Here is a 23,482-nt window from a genome sequence, read left to right on the forward strand (position 1 = left end):
ATCCAGTGATGCAATTTTAATTCAGTTTTCTACATAATTAGATATTGGTTTTGTTTTTGTATACCAAAATTGTTTATTTATCGAGTCTCTAAAGAATAGCACCCAAAATCAGTAATATCTAATAAAGTTTAATTAAATTTAATTGTTGTGCTGTTTGCTTAATAACTTTGTTAAAATGTTAAAAGCTCTGCATGTTGTATTTTTATTGTTGTAGATAAAAATTTGTATTTCTATCAGAAATTTCTCGCCTATCGAAAACTTAAATATAAAAGTAGCCTTATTTTTACACATACACACACATGCATGTATAATACATTTAAGTTTTTTATTCTTTATTTTAGCTTTTTTTTAGGCTATTTAATGGCAAAATATGTTCTTGCTGTTTGAAATCTATCTAAATAATTACTTTAAAAAAAGCATGTAATTTATATATATATATATATATATATACACACACACATTTAATTTCTTTCATTTTTCTTTCTTTTATCTGTCATAATTTTTAGGGCTATTTAATGGCTAATTTCCATTGTGACAACTTACCCTACATAGTGTGTTTAAACGAACTGAAAAGTATCCCGTTCTCCCCGATTTTATTTGGCAACACGAGGCTCCGGAGATTCGTTTTGCATTAGTTTTCTTTTCCATTTAAACATGTATTCATCTGAACATGCAGAGGTGTGTTAGTAGAAGAGTGCACAGAGAGTCGCGTTGTAGTCTATTGCAGTGTTTGAGATCTGCGATTCCAGCATGTCTGAGCCACTGACGCGTCACGCAGCGCCTTCTATTAAATGCATAATATGACTAAATTCCCGTTTGTCCATTCCTCAACCTGTGTCCACGCGCTCGCAATGGTCTTAAATTGAAATTACGTAATTCTAGGTGGAAACAAAGACGAGTTGCGCTTTCTGAGCTCCATCAGATGGAGAGAGAGCAGCTCCCTCACCAAACTCCCCCTGCGATCCGGATAGGATACAGACGAAGAGAGGCCATTCCATAGCATTCCTAGTGGTCAGGTGGACGCGGGGATTTATGGTGCTGATGCTGTGTCGTGCAACTGCAAAGAAATGTCTGTGGATTAATAATGCACTTCTGAGTTCAAACATCGCTGCCCAGTTTTTCCGCTGTCGATCCAGAGCACAGCAGATGGGACCGCTAAATAGGTGTGTGTTCTTTTTCTGTTGTTAATGATTTATAATGGATCTTAAATCTTTGTATTTTCAAATTGTTATGGGGTGATTTTCAATCTCCCTTTTTTAGGCATAGTCTCGTGATTGTAAATGTGCTCATTTGTGCGGTTTTTTTTTTTTTTTTTTTTTTTTTTACCCCAATCGATTTTTTCTAAGGCAGTGCAAATTGATTTACAGTCCTATTATGCAACTGAAACTGCATAGTTGCTTGTGTAGAACAACTGTTTCTTTATGCATTCATAGTGCATTTAATTCAGTAGTTCAGCTTTCTTATAAAATTTTCATTGCAAATAATTATCTGTTTCCTTTCTTTTATATTCAAGATCGGAGGGACCAAATGCACAGTGCAGTCCAAATCCATAGGTAAGAAATATTACATGTGATTTCTTTCATATTTCAGTTGTTTCTCCTCCACAGCAATGAGGTCAAATGGAGACTTTTGCTTTAACATGTTAAAATGTTTTATTTTTATTTTTTGACAATTTTTTGTCATTTCATGTGTCTTCTTTAGAGTTTCAGAAGAGATCTCAACAATATTTGAAACCGTACTCATATTTGTTAATGATACCAAAATCTGTAGCTCTCAATATGAACTAAAAAATTTTTTTCATGAAATTCTCCCAGATCAGCTATCTGAGCTTTTATCCATATAATGTTTTTTAATCACAAGCACTATAATTTTCAGTAAGTAAACATTGCATGTGCATTATTTCAGAATTTTTCAGAATTGTTTTAACGACAGTAACTTGAGCTGGCATAGACTGAACATGATGTTATCCAGCATGATTTGATTTGCATCTTGTGCTTTAACTAAAGCATAAAAGTCTGATCTTTTGCTTAAGTAAGTCACATAATTAATGTGACAAATGTAGAAATGGTGCAAAATCTTAAGTATTTCATATTAATTTTATGCCATAACATTTCTTTGTCTTAATTTTCATAAAAAAAATAAAATAAAAAAAATAATAATAAAAATAAAAAAATTGATTTATTTTTAGATTAGATTAGATTTATATTTAGATAATTCTATATTCTCAGACTTTTGGAGCCCATTGTAAAAGTAATTAAAAATGACATATTGATCAATTAATATTCTGAGTATGTCTATGATGGTTACAGTCCTGCATCTTGATATGATTTTTATGGTAGTTTGGCAGATGGCTCACATTTCTTCTGTCACTAATCATTCATCTGTCCCCTACAGGCTGTCCTTTCCTCACAAAATCAAGAATCAAAAGAGCAATGGATGCCATGCCAGAGTATTCCCTCTTCCTTGTGAGGATTTTGGAGGAATTGGATACTAAGTACAGTACTGTTTCGTACCAAGACCTTTGTAAGTCCCTGTGTGCCCGGTTTGACTTAGTTCATTTGGCTAAGCTGAGGAGTCTGCTGTTCTACACAGCATGCTTGGATCCAGCTTTCCCCGCAACCTTATTCAAAGACAAGATGAGGTGCTCGGTGGAGGACCAACAGTCCAAGAAGCTCATGGTGGCGGCAGACATTGTCACCATGTTTAATCTCATTCAGATGAATGGAGGTATGGCCAAAGACAAGCTGCCGATGGGTCCGAGACCCAAGTTTCACAAGAACCAGTCTTTTGAGTCCTGTCGATCTGACACGGATGTGTATAAATTCAATGATAATGACAGGGGGTACAACCTCTTGGACACCAGGGGTCATCATGTCTCTCGGAAGTCACCCTGCCCAAAATCTGACTGCAATAACTGCCAGCAGTTTATACCAACCTCAGAACCCAACTTCCGCTTGGGAGTCACCAACGATCTGAAATGTAGGGCAGCATCACTTGATAAACTACAGCATCTGCCACAGTACCACAGTGTCAGTCCTCCTCCGTGCGAGATGCAGAGCACATACTTCCCCATGGACATTGACAGCGAGTCAACAACTGACCAGGAATCTCTCCATGCCAACCCAGGGATCAAGGATGTTTTCGTGTCTAGCAGAGAGCCTTTCACCGTGCACTCGTGCGTGCAAAAGCGGAATATCTTCAAAGAGGATTTCCACAACCTTGTTGCCTTTTCACCCCATGTGATCACTACGGAGTGCAGAGCGAATCCCAAAGCTGGGGGCAAGTACCATCACAGGAGGGAGCTGAACAAGCCTCCTACTTTCTTCAATCACAGTTTCGAGCTGCCGTACAGCAACCCTTACTTTGAACCCGTCAGCTCACCCATTCAGAACAAAGCACGGGTGAAGCATGAGAGCCTGGACGACTTGCAAGCATCCACATACTTTGGACCTACAACGGTCTCAGAGTGCGTGAGCAGCAGGAGGACTTCTAGCAAGCATGGAAAACAGCCAGCCTGGCCTGTCAAGAGCTTGAGTCTCAATACCGAAGAAGGTCCTGACTTTGAGAGGTCGTTTTTGAACGGCAAAGTGGCAAAGGACAATCACCGTCATAACGTCAGCGTCATGGAAAATGACCAGCACTTTCAGTGTGCAAAGGACAAGCCCACTGCCTCTCCCTCAGGTTTTCCCAAGAAGTTCAATGGAACCAAAACAAAAGAGTTGACATCTGTGGCTTGTGGACCCACTGTTGAGAAAAGAGAGGTTGGGAAAAGGTACAAGGACAAGAGTGTCAACTGTCCATCGTTTCAGTCGAACAATGCGGACAATGGCATGAGCGTTGGGACCCAGACAGAACAATCCGAAACTAGGAAAGTGAAAGATTACGCTGGTCACAACAAATATGGAGAGAGGCCGCCCTTCAAACACTCAGAAGAAGACTCTGAGATTGTCAGCGACGATATCAGTGACATCTTTCGCTTTCTGGATGACATGAGTGTGTGTGGCTCTCTTGGAGTTGTGCAGTCATCGTGCTACAACAGTAACGGCTCACTGTCTCAGGTGACGAAATCAGACGGGGACAGCTCACCTGAACGCAACACTGTCAAGCTGGGCAAAACTAGCATCAAGCTCGACCGCCTCTTCCAGTCACTGGAGAACTCAGATGATGAGCTCAAAGACAGCGTCTGCAAACTGGTACTTAGGATTGGTGAGATTGAGAAGAAGCTTGAGTCTCTTTCAGGGGTGCGAGGGGAGATCTCTCAAGTCCTCTCGAAGCTTACTAGACTGGATGAAAAGATTCAAGAACCGGAGGCTAATGGGAAGTCAAGTGATAATGGTCACATGGAACAGATTAAGACTGACGCGAACCTCTTGCCTCACGTTTTCCAGTGTCACACCATTGGACACAACATGAAGGTGGAAAAAAGTCCAGAATGGTGCTGCTCAGAGGCTGATGGGAGTGATAGCCTGAGGGTTAAAGCTTTAAAGAAGAGCATGCTCACACGCAGGTCGTCCAGGTCGCTAACTGAAGAGAACAGCGCCACTGAGTCCAAAGTGGCCAGCATCACCAACTCACCTCGAGACTGGAGGACTGTTTCTTACTCCAGTCACACAGGGGAGGAAGGGAAAGAAAGAGACCGGCATAGTGAAGGCAAGGAGAGACATAGGAAACCCAGAGAGGTAACAAACAAATATACTGAACTTACTGCATGTTGAATTTGCTGTTGTGAGCGTTGTACCCCAAGGTTCTGCATTGCATTGCTATCTTATTGACTGAATCACTCGATTGGTGCAACTCTTTCTTTAATGACTGATTGGCAAAACCAAACTGATACTACATTACATTACGACATTACTTTTTGAAAACAAATTGATATTCGGAAGAAGTTTCTTCGAAAAAGCATGGATTGTGGACAGTGCCTTAAAATGACTTGACTTGAAATGCATACCTGTAAGGTTAGTGAGACGTAGATCAATCTGTACCTTGTTGTAATGGTAAAATCAAGGTTTAGTGCCCACTATTGCAGCCTGTAGGGTTTAGTCTGTCATGTGAGCTGCTGTGGGACACATTTGATCAAATCTACCATTATATTCCATTCATTGATTACTTGGGCGTAACTTTTTTTGGCAATATCATTAAGTTTTAAGATCTTGGTTGCCGCGCAAAGACAAAAATCCAGAACAGTCGATCGAATAAACAAACACACTATCGGTAAGGGGTAAACATAATTATGTCTAGCACCCACTTACCTGGTTTTAAGCAAATCAGTTGAGACTACGATAAGAATGTTATGTCACCTTGATGTTCATGCGCCAGGCTGAGAAGGTTTCTCCTACACCCTTGCATGGTTTTGCATTGGTTGACACCCCTAGGTGGTTATGCACAATTACCCTCCATCACTTTCTAGAATACATGCAGGCATTTCGTTTTGGAAGCAAGCTAGCTTTAATATCATATCTCTAATAGTACAGCCATGGTCTCTTGTGGTGCAATTAACACACAATTTACCTATTCTACCCTACATCTAACTGTGGGCACAGACTGAGTGCAGGGCACAACAGAGAATAAGACAAATAATTTGAATTCAACCCCCCTAGAGGAACGGGGATTTCATGGCAAATTGGTCCTGTAAAGTATTTACCATCTCTCGAGTTAGTATGTTGACACATCTATGGACTAAATCTTCAGTGCTCTGCAGCATTGAAAAGGCTATATAAACCATTATATCATGGTATGTTATATGTTAGTCTTATTTCCTCTGTTGTGTGCTAATTTATATGTTATGTGATGTTAAGGTTCTACCTTGTTCTGTTTTATTTGTTCTGCTTTGGGCTACTGTATGTTATGTTACATCATGTTATGGTTCTGTTTTGTGCCATTTATTCTGTTCTGTTATGGTTCTATCTTGTTCTTTTTTATTGGTTGTTTCTGATTTGTGCTATTTGTTTTATGTTATGGTTTGTTTTTGTTTTGTTTATTTGTTGTTTTGTACAGTTCTGTTCTGTTCTTTGCCAATTATTTTGTCCTGTTCTGTGACATTCTACTTTTGTTGTGTTCATTCTATTCTATTCTATTCTATTCTATTCTATTCTATTCTATTCTATTCTATTCTGTTCTATTCTGTTCTTTTTATTTTATTTAATCTATTTTGGAGTTTGTTCTGTTGTTCTGTTTCTTCTTTTGCTTTCAATTCTATTCTCATTGTTCTTTTTCTTTTCTGGTGTATTCTGTGTTATTTTTATTCTTATGTCTTTATTTTCTTTTATGATGCTTTCTATTCTAGTCCATTTCTCTCTTCTCTTCTCTTCTCTTCTCTTCTCTTCTCTTCTCTTCTGTTCTCTTCTCTTCTCTTCTCTTCTCTTCTCTTCTCTTCTCTTCTCTTCTCTCTCCTCTCCTCTCCTCTCCTCTCCTCTCCTCCTCTCTCTTCTCTCTCCTCTCCTCTCCTCTCCTCTCCTCTTCTCTCCTCTCCTCTCCTCTCCTCTCCTCTCCTCTCCTCTCCTAATGTTTGCAACACTTTCCCTTCTCTAGTCTTGGGAATATTTTCATGCTGTCTCAGTTTTCCTCCTTTGCCTCTTGTCTTCTTGGCTTATTGCCCAGGTTAGACGCCTGCCAGTTCTTGTATCGTCCCTTCTGATCTTTTTGGGGAACTCGCGAGTGCCAAAAGTCTCTGCGCTCTGGGAAGATCCAAGCTGTAGTTAATTTTAGTGAATGGTCGCACAGGGAACTGGTGGCTAATCAAACCTCATTCACATTAATGAGAACACACAACAGACTTGTGATTTTGATTGTTCTGTGCCTTTTGAGGTCACCCTAATTTAAAGATGAGATGTGTGGTTTGAGTTTAATATGCAGAGTTGACCATATACTGTATAAGCTATTTACGTTAATTTTCCTGAAAACTAAGCATATTGTGTTTTGTGCCACTATCAAACATTGATCTGTTAGTTTGAGCTTCCCGAACAGCTGACAGTAACATAGACCCACTAACCAATGGCTTGAGTTATGTGGCGGAGCTATCTGTCTGTCTGACCAATAACAGAGGGGAACTGCAATTCTATTTCTTGACACTTGTGCTGTAGAAGCTTTTTTTATTCATCTTTCGTTTAAAAGTATTGCTTTCATGGATTTAAATCAGCGCTGTCAATGGGGTTCGAAGCAAACAGCTCATCTGCCAAATATCTATTCAGCTGTGAATGTTTTGGTAAATGTTTTTCTGGGTTAATGTGAGCCTCACTGCATCCTGTCGCTCTCTTTGATTTTCTTTCTTTCTGTTTCACCCTGCCTCTAATTCACATGAAGTTGTTACGCCAGCCTTTTAGCACGACTTGTTTATGAGAGCGAGCGCAGCGAGTGAAGCCGGAAGATACGAGAGAACTGTCATTTCCAGACAGGCTCTTAGCACAACATCCCTTCCTTCTCGCAAAGTGCCCTTGATAAAGGGCAATGCAAACCTTTTTTCTGCATGCCCAAACCAAAGGGTGCCAGCTAGCCAAGCGATAAGCTCATGTCAGTAATGGTCAAGCTAAAAGCACACTTTAAATATTTGGTTGGCAGAGTATAAACAAGCAAGGCTTTTAGTCGCTTGATTTCAAGGCTATCTTCAATGAGGTTTTAATTAAGACTGTGTGCCCATTCAACTTCATATTGTGTCGGACACAGTATGCTATAATCAAAGAAAAGTGCCCTGGATAGGCTGACGGATTTAGATGACAAATTTAAGGACTATATATTTGCAAATGTGTGGTTGTTTCCTGTGCAAATCTTACCGCAACAACACGTTGTTATGGTTGATTGCCAGTGTTTTGATAATCGGTTGCCTAAGGTGTTCTGCACAGTGTATTAATATTATTTGTATACTATTATTTGTTAATTTTTTATTAATTTTAGTTTTCATTTCTAATTTTAGTGAAAGTTTTGGTAACTTTAGTTACTAATTTAAGTTTGTGCTTTTCTTATGTTAGAACTTTGTTTTTGAATATTTCTATTTAGCTTTAATCTATTTTTCTGTATATTTTAATATTTATTATATTTTTTTTATTATTATTTGTATTATTTATTAATTTTTTGAATTAGATTTTATTTGTTATTTTTTGTTAAAATATTCATTTGAGCTTAGTTTAGTTTTAGTAATTTAATGTGCTTTTGTTGTTTAGTACTTTGTTTTTAAATATTTATCATCAACTTATTTATTCTTATTATTTACATACTATTATATTATTTATTAATATTTTGAATTATCTTTTGATTTTCATAGTTTTAGTTTTCATTTTAATATTAGTTGTAGCAATTTTGTGTGCTTTTATGTTTACTGCTTTTTGGGGATTTATTTCTTTGTTTTTTAAGCTTTAAATTTATTTTAAATATAGTACTTCAACTTCAGTTAATTTATTTGAGTAATGTTTATATCCCATTATAGTATGTAGATTTTATAACTTTCATTTTTATATTTTAAGTTTTCATTTTAGTTTCCGTTTTAGTCAGTTGAATGTGCTTTTGTTTGACCACTTGTGATAATGATTCTTTCTTAGCAACAACGATTGTGTCTCAGTGAGATTACACTTAATGCATTTACAGCAGCAATAAAGAGTTTAATTTACTGCAATGCCACAATCCATTGTTTTATAACTTGTAATGTGTTGGTTATGTTACAGTATGAAGAAATGAATACAGAATCCTTGTGGTTAGATGATGAAATTTGAGTCTTCAGTGAGTCACTGTCGTCTGTATGACATTGAGTCGGACCTGCAGCACATATTATATCACTGCTGCTGTTTTCTTGGCGAGTAATAACATGTACCTCAAATAAATATCAGAAAGACAACATTTTTCCTTCTCTCAGTTGGCCATTCCTCATTTGCATCTGTGGTTGTTTGATTAGTCTTTCCCTGCTGGAAAACAGGAGGTGGATCAACATTACACTCTTCAGCTCTCACTCCTGTGGCTTTTTTTAATTTTCACCTTAGCTCAGGCCAGACAGAGCAACACCTTACCTTAAATTTTAGCCAGGAGAGAGAGAACAAGACGAACGTGGGTGTTTTTATTTTTATTTATTTATTTATTTTTTACAAAATAAACAGAGGCAGAGAGACGAAAATGAATACTGCAATTATATTGAAAAGAATGAGATAATATAGTTCCTAACTGGTGGGTAGCAGCCAGAAAATAGGTCACAGTCTGTCCTGATAGTTTTAAAATGGAAGAGAAAAAGTTTTCCTTATCTTTTCCAGGCAAACCCTGTGGGATTTTGGCACAAAATCACCTGCAGGTAGTTATATAATTATATATTAGTGTTGGTCTACGGGCATTTTTGGGCATGTCCAATGTGACGTTTGGGACCTGATGCAAAAACCACTGATATAAATTATATAGATGCATATACTGTATGGTGAACACATAATGTTTTTTGCTGAAGGTTGTGAAACTACAGTACAAAATGCGAAATAAAATAAAAAACCCATCAGATTGACTCAGTACATAAGTAAAAAAAAATATGATTTTGTAAACCAGTTCTTGAAAAGAACGTCTCAAAATAGTCAAAGCTACACAACTTGCCAATCAGAAATGTGCAACCATAAATTGTGCTTAGCGTTTGACATAAGAGTTTTATTTTGTAATTGTAAATTTTGCAAATTGTATATTATGAGTTTGTGAATTGTTAAATTTGGTTAATAAGATGTATGTATGCAAAAATATAAACGTTATGAATGCAAATAAGCATTGCATTTGTGAAACAATTTTTTTAAATATATTAATTTTAGCTTCATAATTTAATACTGATAGTTCAGCAAATATCCACTTTTTAATCATAAGCTCATGGTACAGGTTGACAATGATTTCTTGAAAGGATGACCATGTTATATTATCATATTATAATGTCTTTTTTTGTTTAAATTATGGGATAGTTACTTTAGAAAGGGAAATCTGATGGTAACAGGGTATTTCTGTTTTATACTGTGCCTGTTTATTAATATAGCAAATGGAAACAAGCTAAATACAATATCCTTATTAAAAATAGAAAACAATTATAATAAATGAAGAAAACATAAAGTTACTAAATGTTTGTATATTACGTTTAGAAAAAAATAAATAAAAAGAAACATAGTACACAAGCTGCATCAGCTGCTCATTATTAAAGTTATTTTTTCCTCACTAATGATGCTTGTTTTGTAGAATGGCCCAGTTCATGATAATCAAATCTTTCAGGTTGTACAAGCTGCAGTACTCCGGTGTCCCTCCGGACAGAAATAAGCTCCTGACTCAGATATTATTCTTTCTAATAGTGTAAGGACTGAGACAAACACACATTTCATGCTCCACAAACAAGACTGCAGTCATTCCTGCTTGCACGTATATATATATTGCTAGTTAGACTCATGCAGCGCCAGCATGCTTTTTGCTGAGACTTATAGCTGATGCGGTGTGTTTGCATCGGACCCTGGTGTTCAGCTGTTCATTTTTGTCCTACAAGTCAAATAACTCTGAATTGCTAAATGAAAGGAGGTGTTTGCCTGTGGTGTAAAAGTTGCCCTAATGATGTTAGGGTTTTCAACATTAATAATAATAAAAATAATAATAATAAATGTTTCTTGAGTGGCAAATCTGCATATTAGAATGACTTCTGAAGGAACAAGTGACACTGATTCAGCTTTGCATCACAGGAATAAATTACCCTTTGGAATATATTCAGATAGAAAAACAGTTATTTTAAATTGCAATAATATTAAAAATGTACTTTTTTTTTTTATTATTATTTTTTTTTTATGTGCATAAGAGAATTCTTTCACAAACATAAAAAAATCCTACCTCTTTATGTGTTTGTTATGTTTAAATGGGATTTTTGATTTTTAGTTTAGGATTGTTTTTATTTATACCTTGATGAGATTCTGTCTTCTGTTGAACACAAAGAATATATTTTAAAGAATATCTTTTACTAAACAGTTGATGGTCCCCACTTCCATAGTATTGAAAAAATACTTAATACTTAAGTTAATTGGGGATTATAAACCATTTGTTTAAAATATCTTCTTTTATGTTTAGCAGAAGAAAGAAATTCATACAGGTTTAGAACAAATTGACAAACAACAACACATTTTGATTTTTGGGTGAACTATTCCTTTGGATGGAATTTTATTGTGAGATATTTTGCATGTAGTTTTTATTCGTACAGATTCACCTGCTGTTTTGCTACATTTGCATCACAGTGGATCATTTGAAAACCTTAAGATGAAAGTCTTAAGATGCATCTAACGTTCTCCTCAGATCAGCAGAAGAGATACGATGCTTCCTCCTCCGTGACCTTTCCTCCCATTTCTCCCCAACAGACAGATCGTCAGTATGATGCCCACCAGGCCCACCGCTCCTCAAAGCCGCCCAAGGACCCCTACCTGGTGGAGCAGGTGTTCAGCCCACACCACTTCCCTCCCGCCGTCAAGTCTCACGTGAAGGGCAGCCCTCTCTACACGGACCTGCGGCTGACTGGCCTCGCCGATGCCAAGCGCTCCCAGCCCTCCTGGACCATTGAAGAGTACAAACGCAACTCAGGAGACAAGAACAAGCTCAGCGCCTTGGACCTGCAGGTGAGAGGCCACCTCGCTGTGATTGCAAACTTGCCAATCTTGTCGATTTTCACTGTTCTTCGAGGCTTTGCTGTGTGGGGGATTAGCTTCAAAAGCTGAGACTCATGGGAATGACGGCATTGATTTTCATGCAATCAGTGCTTCTCTGCCACATGCTGACGGTGTGGCTTAAGGTCGTCAGTGCAGTAGGTGACCTTGTGTGCTGTGAAATATTAATGATCCTTATTAAAATCACTCATTGTTGACAGTCATTGACTCAGTGCAATTACCGCAGGTCCTTGGCTTCAATTCAATGCCTTCTGCTTCTGGAACCGGATGTATTTCTGAGTGAGACTGCATGTTTAGTGAGAATAAATAGAATAAATGGATGGAATATGATTGCATTTTGAATTGGTTGATTCAGTTTGAATGATTTTGGATTGGATCAGGCCGAGAGGTTCTTGAGTCAATGACTCACTGACTTATTTAACTGAGAAGCATTTAGACATTTTGAAAAGCATGCAATTTTTAAGTTTTAATTAGTACAGATTTGTCAGGCATTTTTTTATGTGTAGATTATAAAGGAATGTTGGAAAATGTTTCATTGACCTAAATTTCTCATGAGGAGTGAGAGAGGATTAAAATTCACCTCTTTTTTTCTCTGTTGTGTGCAGACTTAAAACATCTGTTTTATTAAGGTAATTTAAACAAGAATGGATTAATATGGAAATTAGATAATTTGTTTGTGACTTTTTACCAAATAAATACATAAATAAATAAACTTTTAGGTGAATCATGGGGATGAAATTATGAAAATGCAAATTGTATGTGTTTTTATGTGCTGATTCATTGGCAAAACATTATATATACATAGAAAAAACATAATTTAAAGCAATTTTGGTGTACATATGGTTTTACTAGAATATTTTAGAGAGATTTTGTAATATGCCACTAAACAATCGATTAATTAAGTCTGAACATTGAGTTGGACTGAATCAGTCTGAGAGGTTCTAGAGTTGACAGCTCATTGACTCCTTTAACAGAGAAACGCTTACTTTTTACAAAAATGTAGTTTATGAAACTTTTTTAGGTGCATGATGTAAATGGATTTTGGTAATGCCTAATGTAAATGCAAATTAGTTGAAGTTGTTACGAGCTGATTCATTGCTGTAACAAATTGAAACACAACAAATTACAATAAGCATCATCAATAATAAAACTTATTCAAGGAAAACAAACAATGTGACTTTTTTAGGAGAGTATGAGAAGCATGCATGCCATGATGATATGTAAAAGAACGTGAACAAAAATATACCCACAAAAATGAATCAGACTTTCCATAATATTGAAAAGTTGGTGTTACCAACTAAAATGAACAAGAAAAAAATGGTTGAAAAAAATAAGAGGGTTTTTTATTTTTCATTTTGATAAAATATTACGAAGACCAAGAGAATGTTTTGAAGTAAAAAGGATCCATTTGTAATCATGCAGACTTGAAATCCGTCTGTTGTGCTCTTGTTTTAGATGAAGGCTTACAGTTTTCTGTTTCAGATGATGTTTATCTGTCTTCACTATCTCCAGACATTATCGTGTGCTATTGATAGATGACGGCACACAGAAAAAAGGCTTTAGTATAGGAGACAGCACTCAGCAAGCTTCTCTCACAATAACATCATCTATGCTGTATTTTATTGACTCTCTCCAGAGGGATATTGGTTTCGAATGGACAAAAGCAAGTGATGGCTTTAAAACTAGCTGTTTTTGTGCCGAACAAAGTAAAAAAGATGGATCAGAAAAAGAGATTGCTTACTACTTTGATGGCTTGTGCAACCTCTGCAGCCGAATTTTAAAGTGTGCCCTACATCTTTGCATTAAATCCGTGTTACCTATTCACTCCAGTGCATGGAAATTTGGCTAGAAGCAGGGGGAGCATTTCTTATTTTGCCCATTTGCAAGGGCTTGTAGGTTTTCTGAAGGCCTGCTTACTCAACCATAGCATGAGAGGAGCAGAAAAAAGACAGAAAATGTCAAAAAAGACAGAATGCAACTTGAGCAATGCCACGTACCAGTGATTCTTAGTGACCCAGCACAGGGCTTTCAAACCTTGAAGAACAAGATGAGGCTAACAAAGCCAAAAGTTTTCTGGATTTCTGCAGCAAGGACGCAATTGTATGAAAACTATACCATGAGGTAATTAAAATGATTTGCATAAAATTATTCAACTTTATTATTATTATTATTTATTTTATTTTTTGCAGATGCATGCCACTTTAGATATTGTTGCAGACATTAAAAACATGTATGAATTATTCTAATTATTTTTTATATCATTAAAAAAAAATCTAAATATAATATGCATATGAATCTACATCTATTCATAAAACTAATGTCCTTTTAATTTTTGGATATATTATATATATATATATATATATATATATATATATATATATATATATATATATATATATATATATATATATATATATATATATATATATACAATTATTATTTTATATGATATCTAATGTCTTTTTAAGGCTTAAATAATTAAATAAATAATTAAAAACCTTTAATAATATTATTATTTATGTGTTTAATATATTTTGTTATATTAATATTAAAATAAAATATAAGTTAATAAATAACATTAATAGTACAGGTATCTGTTTATTTATAAATGTATTACATACATGGAAATTTAAATAGATAAACATCTTCAAAATTAATATTATTATTATTGTGTTTGAAATATAAAAAATATATGAACATAAATTATTAACAGTAATAGTACAGGTATTTATTTATTTATTTTTTTATTCATTTATTTAACTTTTTAAAATTTGTGTGTCAAGTAGTCATTGCCACAACTCTTCTTTGTGTTCTGTTACTTTTGAGCTGTGTGGGAAGCCAGAGATGCCAGAAAAGACTGACAAGTGTGTGTTCACAAGTACAAGTCAATTAAAAAACAGTGCTGACTGAACATAAGAACATGTCCTGTGCGAATGGCCCATTAGATGATTTAGTAAAAGTTCTGTTGTCATAGCAATTACACAGAGGGAGATTTAAGATAATTAATCTCAGGTTTCTCACAGGAGAGTTCGGTACTGTTGAGGATTCATTTCTAAATATGCATTTTTGGCAAAATATATATTTTTTTCCCCCTGGTCAACTCTGTTATGATGCAATTAGTCTCTACATCACGGATTGTGTTGTAAGAAAATAGACAATGATAATTTAATTAGTCATTAACATTAAATGATAGCTTAAATTATGATCTTTGTAATGTGGTTTTGTTTGACTTAAGCTTTTGCTAATTGTGCACATAAGGTTTTTTTTTTTTTTTTTTTTTTTTTTTTTTTTTTTTTTTTTTTTTTTTTTTTTATGAGCCAAAATATGAGTCCATAATAACACTTACTCCATCTCCTGTTGTCGTCTCACATCAAAATTCACCAACATATTTGTTAAAAAATGTTTTGGACTGTTTTGGCTTGTAGACAGTACTTGATCTGTGCATATTCCTCTCCTGATTCAAATGACTTTTTCATTAAAGAAAGCAATATGAAAGCTCCGATGGCACCGATGGTGATGGCGGCCTCCGTGGCGTGCTCTGCAGTTGTTTTTGTGTTTTTGTTAGTTTGTTCTGTCTTTAGTTATATTCCTGCAATCAGTTTCACCAGAGACGATTCGCTGGACATTTTGCACCACACATCACCCGATATATAACCGGTTTTCAACTATTCTGATGTTTTGCTGGACATAGTGGTTGGCGGAGCAGCAGCGCTAATCACGCACTTCAGGATGCGCAGATGGGGGTCAAGAGAGCCGGCACAAGAGAGCCGGCGTGCTTGTGAATCTCAGAAAGCGTGGATTTCGAACGCCGTTGCCTAGCATCCATCTGGTGAACCTCCGCTCTCTACCCAACAAAGCGGAGTATATATTACTGTTTTTATGGGGAAATAAGGATTTCTCACACTCTGCTGCTCTATGTTTCACAGAAACTTGGCTAAACGATGCCATTCTGGACAGTGCGCTCCATCTGCCAGGGCTTTCAGCTGTTCAGAGCGGACCGCGACACAGAATCAATGGGGAAATCGCGCGGTGGCGGGACATGCTTTTACATCAACGAAAGGTGGTGTACTGATGTAACGGTGTTAAAGAATATGTGTTGTTCAGATCTAGAAACGCTCTTCATTAACTGCAAGCCGTTCTATTCGCCGCAGAAGTTTCACTCGTTCATTCTCTTGAGTGTTTACATTCCTCCGTAAGCACACGTGAGCTCAGCTTTACAGAAACTCGCTGATCAGTTCATAGAGACAGAACAACAACAACCAGACTCTGTTTTAATCATTCTTGGGGACTTTAATAAAGCAAATCTCTCCTGTGAACTGCCTAAATACAGACAGCATGTTACATGTCCCACCAGAGACAGTAATATATTGGATCACTGTTAGACCACAATAAAGGATGCATATCACTCTGTTCCACGGGCAGCTTTAGGACTCTCTGATCACTCTTATACCGACCTACAGGCAGAAACTGAAATCAGCTAAACCTGTATTAAGGACTGTAAAAAGATGGACTAATGAAGCAGAGCAGGATTTACAAGTTTGTATTGACCTCACTGAGTGGAGTGTTTTTGAAGCTGCTGCCACCGATGTGGACAAGCTCACAGAGACTGTAACATCATATATCAGTTTCTGTGAAGATATATGCATTCCTACCAGGACTCATCTAACTTACAACAACGACAAACCATGGTTCACTGCAAAACTCAGACAGCTCCGTCAGGCCAAAGAAGATGCTTACAGGAAGCGGGACAATGTCTTGTTTAAACAGGCCAAATACACACTGGAAAAGGAGATCAGAGTGGCAAAAAGGAATTATTCTGAAAAAATAAGGACTCAGTTCACTTCCAGCGACTCAGCATCAGTGTGGAAAAGTCTGAAGGAGATCTCCAATTACAAGACACAATCCCCCAGTACTGTGGAGAAGCAACAACTGGCAGACGATCTGAAGGTGTTTTACTGCAGGTTTGAAAAAACACCCCACACCCGCCCTGAACACCTCTCCACACAACCATTCACACCTCCTGCAACCCCCCCTCCCCCACACCTGCAATTCAGGTCAGCGAAGATGAGGTGCGCCAGGTCTTCCGTAAGCAGAAAAGGAAAAAAGCACTAGGCCCAGATTGGGTTACACCAGTCTGTCTGAAATCCTGTGCTGACCAGCTGGCCCCCATCTTCACAGAGATCTTCAACAGATCACTGGAGCTGTGCAAAGTCCCTTCATGCTTCAAACGCTCCACCATCATCCCCATCCTAAAGAAATCCAAAATTACAGGACTAAATGACTACAGGCTTGTGGTTCTAACATCTGTGGTCATGAAGTCATTTGAAAAACTGGTGCTGGCCCACCTGAAGGACATTACTGGACCATTACTGGATCCTCTTCAGTTTGCCTACAGAGCAAACAGGTCTGTGGACTTTACAGTCAACATTGGACTGCATTATGTTCTGCAACATCTAGACAGACCAGGGACTTATGTGAGGATCCTGTTCGTGGACTTCAGCTCGGCCTTTAACACTGTCATTCCAAACCTCCCCCTGCCCAAACTAACTCAGCTCTCCGTGCCCACCTCCATCTGTCAGTGGATCAACAACTTCCTGACAGACAGGCAGCAGCTAGTGAGGCTTGGAAAATACACATCCAGCACTTGTACGATCAGCACTGTACCTCCTCAGGGCTGCGTTCTCTTCCGACTGCTCTTCTCCCTCTACACCAATGACTGCACATCTAAAGACCCCTCTGTCAAGGTCCTGAAGTTTGCAGACGACACCACAGTCATGGTCTCATCCAGGACAGTGACAAGTCTGCTTACAGACAAGACGTTAAAGAGTTGGCTGTCTGGTGCAGTCTCAACAACCTGGAGCTCAACATGCTCAAAACATGCTCAAAACTATGGAGATGATCGTGGACTTCAGGAGAAACCCCCCTGCTCTCAGCACTGTGACTGCAGTAGAGTCATTCAGGTTCCTGGGCGCCACAATCTCTCAGGACCTAAAAAAAAAAGTAAAAGTGAAAGTTAAGTGACGTGACATACAGCCAAGTATGGTAACCCATACTTGGAATTCGTGTTCTGCTTTTAACCCATCCAAAGTGCACACACACAGCAGTGAACACACACACACACTGTGAACACACACCCAGAGCAGTGGGCAGCCATTTATGCTGCGGCGCCCGGGGGAGCAGTTGGGGGTTCGGTGCCTTGCTCAAGGGCACCAAAGTCGTGGTATTGAGGGTGGAGAGAGGTGCTGTACAGTCTTGGTCGTGGTATTGAGGGTGGTGGTATTGATGTTGGGTTGTTTTGTTTTATTTTTTTTTTTTTATTTTGGTCATTTTTAGGTTTGTTTTTGTTTTGCTCCCTAAAGTGGGACATTCACATTGACTCCATTTTGAAAAAGGCCCAGCAGAGGTTGTACTTCCTTCGCCAGCTGAGGAAGTTCAACCTGCCACAGGAGCTGCTGAAACCGTTCTAATCCGTCCTCTGCACTTCAGTAACTGTCTGGTTCAGCTCAGCTACCAAATCTGACCTCAGAAGTGAAAGTGACGTGACATACAGCCAAGTATGGTGACCGATACTCAGAATTCGTGCTCTGCATTTAACCCATCCAAAGTGCACACACACAGCAGTGAACACACACACACCCGGAGCAGTGGGCAGCCATTTATGCTGCGGTGCCCGGGGAGCAGTTGGGGGTTCGGTGCCTTGCTCAAGGGCACCTCAGTCGTGGTATTGCCAACCCAATACTCGAACCCACAACCTTAGGGTAAGGAGTCAAACTCTCTAAAAACTAGGCCACGACTTTCCCCAAAAGTCCGGACTACAGAGGGTAGTCTGGACTGCTGAGCGAATCATCGGTACAACCCTCCCTTCTATTCAAGAACTGTACTCATCCAGAGTGAGCAAAAGGGCTGGCAAAATCACTCTGGACCCCTCACATCCAGCACACTTCCTCTTTGAACTGTTGCCATCTGGTCGAAGCTACAGAGCTCTGAGCAGGAGAACAGCCAGACACAGGAACAGTTTCTTGCCTCAGGAAATCCATCTCATGAACACTTGACAAAAACTGTGGAACATACAACACTATTTATACACATATACACTTATTTATCTAACACACATACTTAGTCTACACTTCAAATTTGCACATAATATACCTGTACATACAAAACTGTCTATTGTAATATACCTGAACATACAATTGTCAATTTGTATATTGTTATTCCTTACTTACTTCTACTTACTTACTTCCGTTCTATTTCTTATTCTTTTATTATCTGTGTTTTTGTTCTGTCACTTCTGTCAGTTCTGTCACTTCTGAAGCTTCTGTCACGAAAAAAAATTCCTCATATATGTAAACATACCTGGCAATAAAGCTCATTCTGATTCTGATTCTGAATATTATGGATAGACGACTCCTATTTTACCTGGAAGCAATGGTGTTAAGTTAAAACATCTTGATGGATTTGTCTCTCATAAACAAGCAGCTTTTCACTTCACAAGACATTTTTCCAAATCTGTTCTGATGAAGAAACAAACTCATCTACATCTTGGATGGCCTGAGGGAGAGTAAAATGTCAGCAAATTTTCATTTTTGGGTGAACAGAGTAACTGAAATGCTTTTAAGTAAATGATCAGGTTGCAATTGTACATACATAGTCAAACTTTGTCACCTCTACAACTACAACTAGTGATTGCTGTTTTCCATCATGGAATTATGGAGTTTTTTTTCCACAAGAAAATCGGATTATCTTTCTTGCTGGTATTGATATAAGATTACTCTGAGCTTATTGGAGATAGAGATGGTTAATACCTTCAGTGTGCATGCAGTTATACATGCTCAGTGTAGTGGAGGAAAGTGCCATTGGTGATGGCATTAATGCCATTTGATATTCAGAACCAATCCACATGTGACAAATGGCAAAATTTACCAGACTTTGGCTGCAAAAGTGTCTGGGGGACGGTCATTAGAGGCATGGAAAATGGCAGCATTGTCACAGCTGTTCAAGGTGGTCTCTCAATTGTTTGTTTGTTTGTTTAATAGCAAATGAATAAACAACATTAATATTACACATTTGTGTATGCATTTATTTAGTATTTATTTAGTGTTTTAAATTTTGGATGGTCAATTTTGCACAGATAAATTATTATTTGAGAGGTAGTGCTGCTAACTACTGCTGAAAACATGCTGTGTCTATCTATCTATCTATCTATCTATCTATCTATCTATCTATCTATCTATTGTTCATTATGTCTGTATCTGTCTATCTATATAACTGCTGTTCTATCTATCATTCTTTTGTTTGTTCTATTTATCATCCGTTCGCTCTATCTGTTTTTCGATTGTTTGTTTGTTCATTGTATCGTTCAGTCGTTCATACTATCTGTTGTTTGTTTGATCTATCCTCTGTTTATGTTTTCAGTCATTTGATCTATCATTCTGTTGTTCTATAGAGCAATACTCTATCTATCATTCATTTGTCCGTTCCCTCATTCATCCATCATCCATTCTGCCATTCATTCTATCTATTGTACATTTGTTCTTTCTGTCATTTGTTCTATCTCTCATTCTATCTTTTGAACATCTATTCATTTGGTCTGTTTGTCTGTCTGTCTATCATTTGTTCTATTTATTGTTCTTTCGTTCGTTATGGCATTTTGTCTCTCATATTGTTTAATCATATTCATATTGTTTCTATCATTCTATAATACCAACTGTCTGTGTCTCACTGCTTGAAACTTTATATTTTATTTTACAGCTATATGTACTTATATTCAAATTTTGAATTCTGCATCCTGTTTAATTAATATCTCACTTTAACTCTGAATGCTGTATAACCCTGATAGCAACAACTTACTAGAACTACTAGAAATCTCTCTCATCCTGAACCGAGTGCCATATCACGCTTTTCCTCTTTCTCATTTACCCCTCACTGGCTCACCTTGTATTGAATTAAAATGGCAATTTGATGAAAAATTCCATCTTGGTGGAATGTGTTGCTTCAGTAATCTGTCTGCAGTTAGCCAGCCGACAGGACGAGAGCTCCATTCATCTTCCACAGCCTTCATTTTACAGAACAGTCACTGTCCGCTCTGCACAGACACTTTTCTTCGCAGGACCTCTCACCTTTTTCTGTTCCCCTGCAGGTCCAGGAGTCACTCAACCCCAACAATCTGGAGTACTGGATGGAGGATATCTACACACCGGGCTACGATTCGCTGCTCAAGCGCAAGGAGGCGGAGTTTCGCAGAGCCAAGGCGTGTAAAATCGGCGCGTTGATCGCTGCGGCCGCCTGCACTGTGATACTAGTCATCGTAGTGCCCATTTGCACCATGAAGTCTTGAGGTTTCTATGGGACAAACATGGGACTTCATTTGAGGAGGTCTGTAATTAGGTCTGATTTCAGCTGCCGGCCTTAGACTTTCCTGGAATGTCTATCGAAATATATCACAACAAGGAGTTAAGGATTGCAATTTGATGTGTCTTTTTTATTTTCGTTAGTCAATATTTATAACTTGAATAAATGATTTGTTATGTAGTAGACAGCCTTACTTAAAGGCTCGGAGATGCACCTTTGTTTTATAGTCCAGAATATAATGTACCGATATGTTTTAAGTTTCTTTTTCTGGTATTGCAAACTAAAGGGAAAGCTTTATGTTCAAGTGCATTCTATTTTTTACTTTACTATGATTACAAGAATTCTAACAAGAGTTATTTTTTGATGAATACGCTGACAGAATGTTTTAAAGACGTGTTGGATGTATCTTTGGAAATCACTGGAGGGTTTGTGCTCATGCAATGCCTTTTTATAAGGAATATATATTCAGATAGCGCAAATATAGTTCATGTGCATTCAGTAAGGAATAGTTCAGGCGAAAAAGAAAAGTCTGTCATTGTTTATTCACCCTCTTTTTTGTGCTTATAATGACAAAAAAAAAAAAAAACATAAAAGTAGTCCATTTGACTTGTGTGCTATATTCTAAGTGAAATATTTTTAAAGAATAAGCACTAATAAACCCAAATACGCAACTGACCCATATTTAAATGTAATTTTGTGGAAAACTAGTGTAAAGTCACTTATAATTCATCATCAGTCACACAGATTTGGAAAAACGTGTGTGTGAGCAAAATAAAAAATAAAAATGACAGAATTATAATTTTTAGGTGAATTATTCCCTAATGTTGAGGGGCTTTGATAGTAGAATGTGAGGACAGTAAAATGAATCTTTTAATGATGTTTATTCAGTTTGTTTGAAAAGTGACGTGTGACTTGATTTCCTTTGGACTGAGTCTGTATTAATGCCAATACAGCATTTCAGTTATATCATAGTACATAGCTGCTTTCTCTTTGATTGTGATAATATACAGTATACTTTGCCTTGTTCTATCATAACTAATCATAACACTGTATACTTGAATTGCCAAATCACTTTCAACTAGCTCAGTTTTTCCCTGAAAGTCGAATGTTTTTCTTGCACCTATTCATCAGACTGATCTAAAATTGGACCAGACAACAAAAACTGTGAACTTACCTTAATGATGTTCACTTTTGACGGTCTTTACACACGTTGTAGGAGTGATTCTTCTGAGAAGTCAAGCTGTAGGGCCGTTGAGTGAAAACCACCTGTTAGTCAGAAACAATATTGAACTCAGGCACTGTTCTAAAACTAATGAGCTGCATTTCTTTTCTGATGCCTACACAGGCAGCTATCTTCTGAGGCAGCATCCTAACTGAAATGAGCCCTTAGTGACTGATTTGGTGTCCTCTAAATAGACAGTGACTGTGTGCGTCATACAGATAGCGCTCCTCATGTGAGGCACACAGGAAACTTGATTTCAGTAGAGTTTGACACTAGCACGTTGCCCTTTGGAACAGCCTGTGATGCCTTAAATGCTGTCTATGTAATCAGCTCACTAGGTTTTGGAACAATGTCTGAACAAAGACAGAAAAAACATTGTGCAAGCCAACTTATATTAGAAGGTTTTTCTAATATCATAATATGTGAATGTCATAAGGAATAGAGTGCTGCTGGAATGAGTCCCAAAACCCAGAAACAAGTGTTTTTAAGTTTTTTTTTTTTTTTTTTTTTTTTAGCAGTTCTGGTTCCACTGTCCTGAAGTCAAAGGGTTTTTGGTTAAATACCTGAAATAAGGTCTGTGGTGAACACAAGATCTTTTTTTTTGTAGTTTTTACCTGTCTTGAGTTTGTCAGGGACATTGAACGTCATTACTCCGAACAGAAAAACTCATCTCACTAGACTGCTTTTATAGCCTTGTGTTTAAACTCGCGCTTTTGAAAAGTATTCAGAAGCTTAGTTGTTGTGATGCTAAAGTCATGCAAACATTGCAGTTCATTTTTAGCCTGCAATTACCTTTTTACTTCTGCTGATTGTATTTAGACTCTAAAATTCACAGAAGTTGTGTTCCTTTGTGAGGTTATCTTGATGAACAAAAAGTGTAAGAATCATACACTTTTGTTGGTTACAGAGATTATTTCTACATTAACCCAGTGGAAATATCCTACTGGATTTTTTGTTGAGGGAACCAGGGTGATTCAAACTTCTGGGTTTACCTACAAAAATCATCCCTGCAGCACTTTATTACCACTGCTAATCAAATAACAGTGCATTGTTTGTACCCAACCAAAATCAATGGTCTGTCTTTTATAGGTTCCACAAAATTTAAAGGGGTCATATGATGCAATTTCAAGTGTTACAAGCTCTCGGTGCATAAAGAAGATCTGTAAAGTTGCAAAGACTAAAGTCTCAAATCCAAAGAGATATTCTTTATAAAAGTTAAGAGTCAGCCACACCCCACTAAAATGGCTCGTTTAAACAGCCCCCCCACATGTCTACGTCACGATGT

General features: G+C 37.4%; 1 protein-coding gene across 1 annotated transcript; it reads left to right on the plus strand.

The window, feature by feature from the left end:
• Nucleotides 1-542: 542 nt before the first annotated feature.
• LOC109093900 (major intrinsically disordered Notch2-binding receptor 1-like) lies at nucleotides 543-21,758 on the plus strand. Its single transcript, XM_019107557.2, has 5 exons — nucleotides 543-1,163; nucleotides 1,514-1,553; nucleotides 2,395-4,679; nucleotides 11,322-11,576; nucleotides 20,764-21,758. Exons 3-5 carry the CDS (start codon nucleotides 2,433-2,435, stop codon nucleotides 20,959-20,961), a joined length of 2,700 nt encoding a protein of 899 aa, XP_018963102.2. The 5' UTR covers nucleotides 543-1,163; nucleotides 1,514-1,553; nucleotides 2,395-2,432; the 3' UTR covers nucleotides 20,962-21,758.
• Nucleotides 21,759-23,482: the final 1,724 nt, after the last annotated feature.

The sequence above is a fragment of the Cyprinus carpio genome, chromosome A7 (assembly GCF_018340385.1).
Source record: "Cyprinus carpio isolate SPL01 chromosome A7, ASM1834038v1, whole genome shotgun sequence".
NCBI lineage: Eukaryota > Metazoa > Chordata > Actinopteri > Cypriniformes > Cyprinidae > Cyprinus > Cyprinus carpio.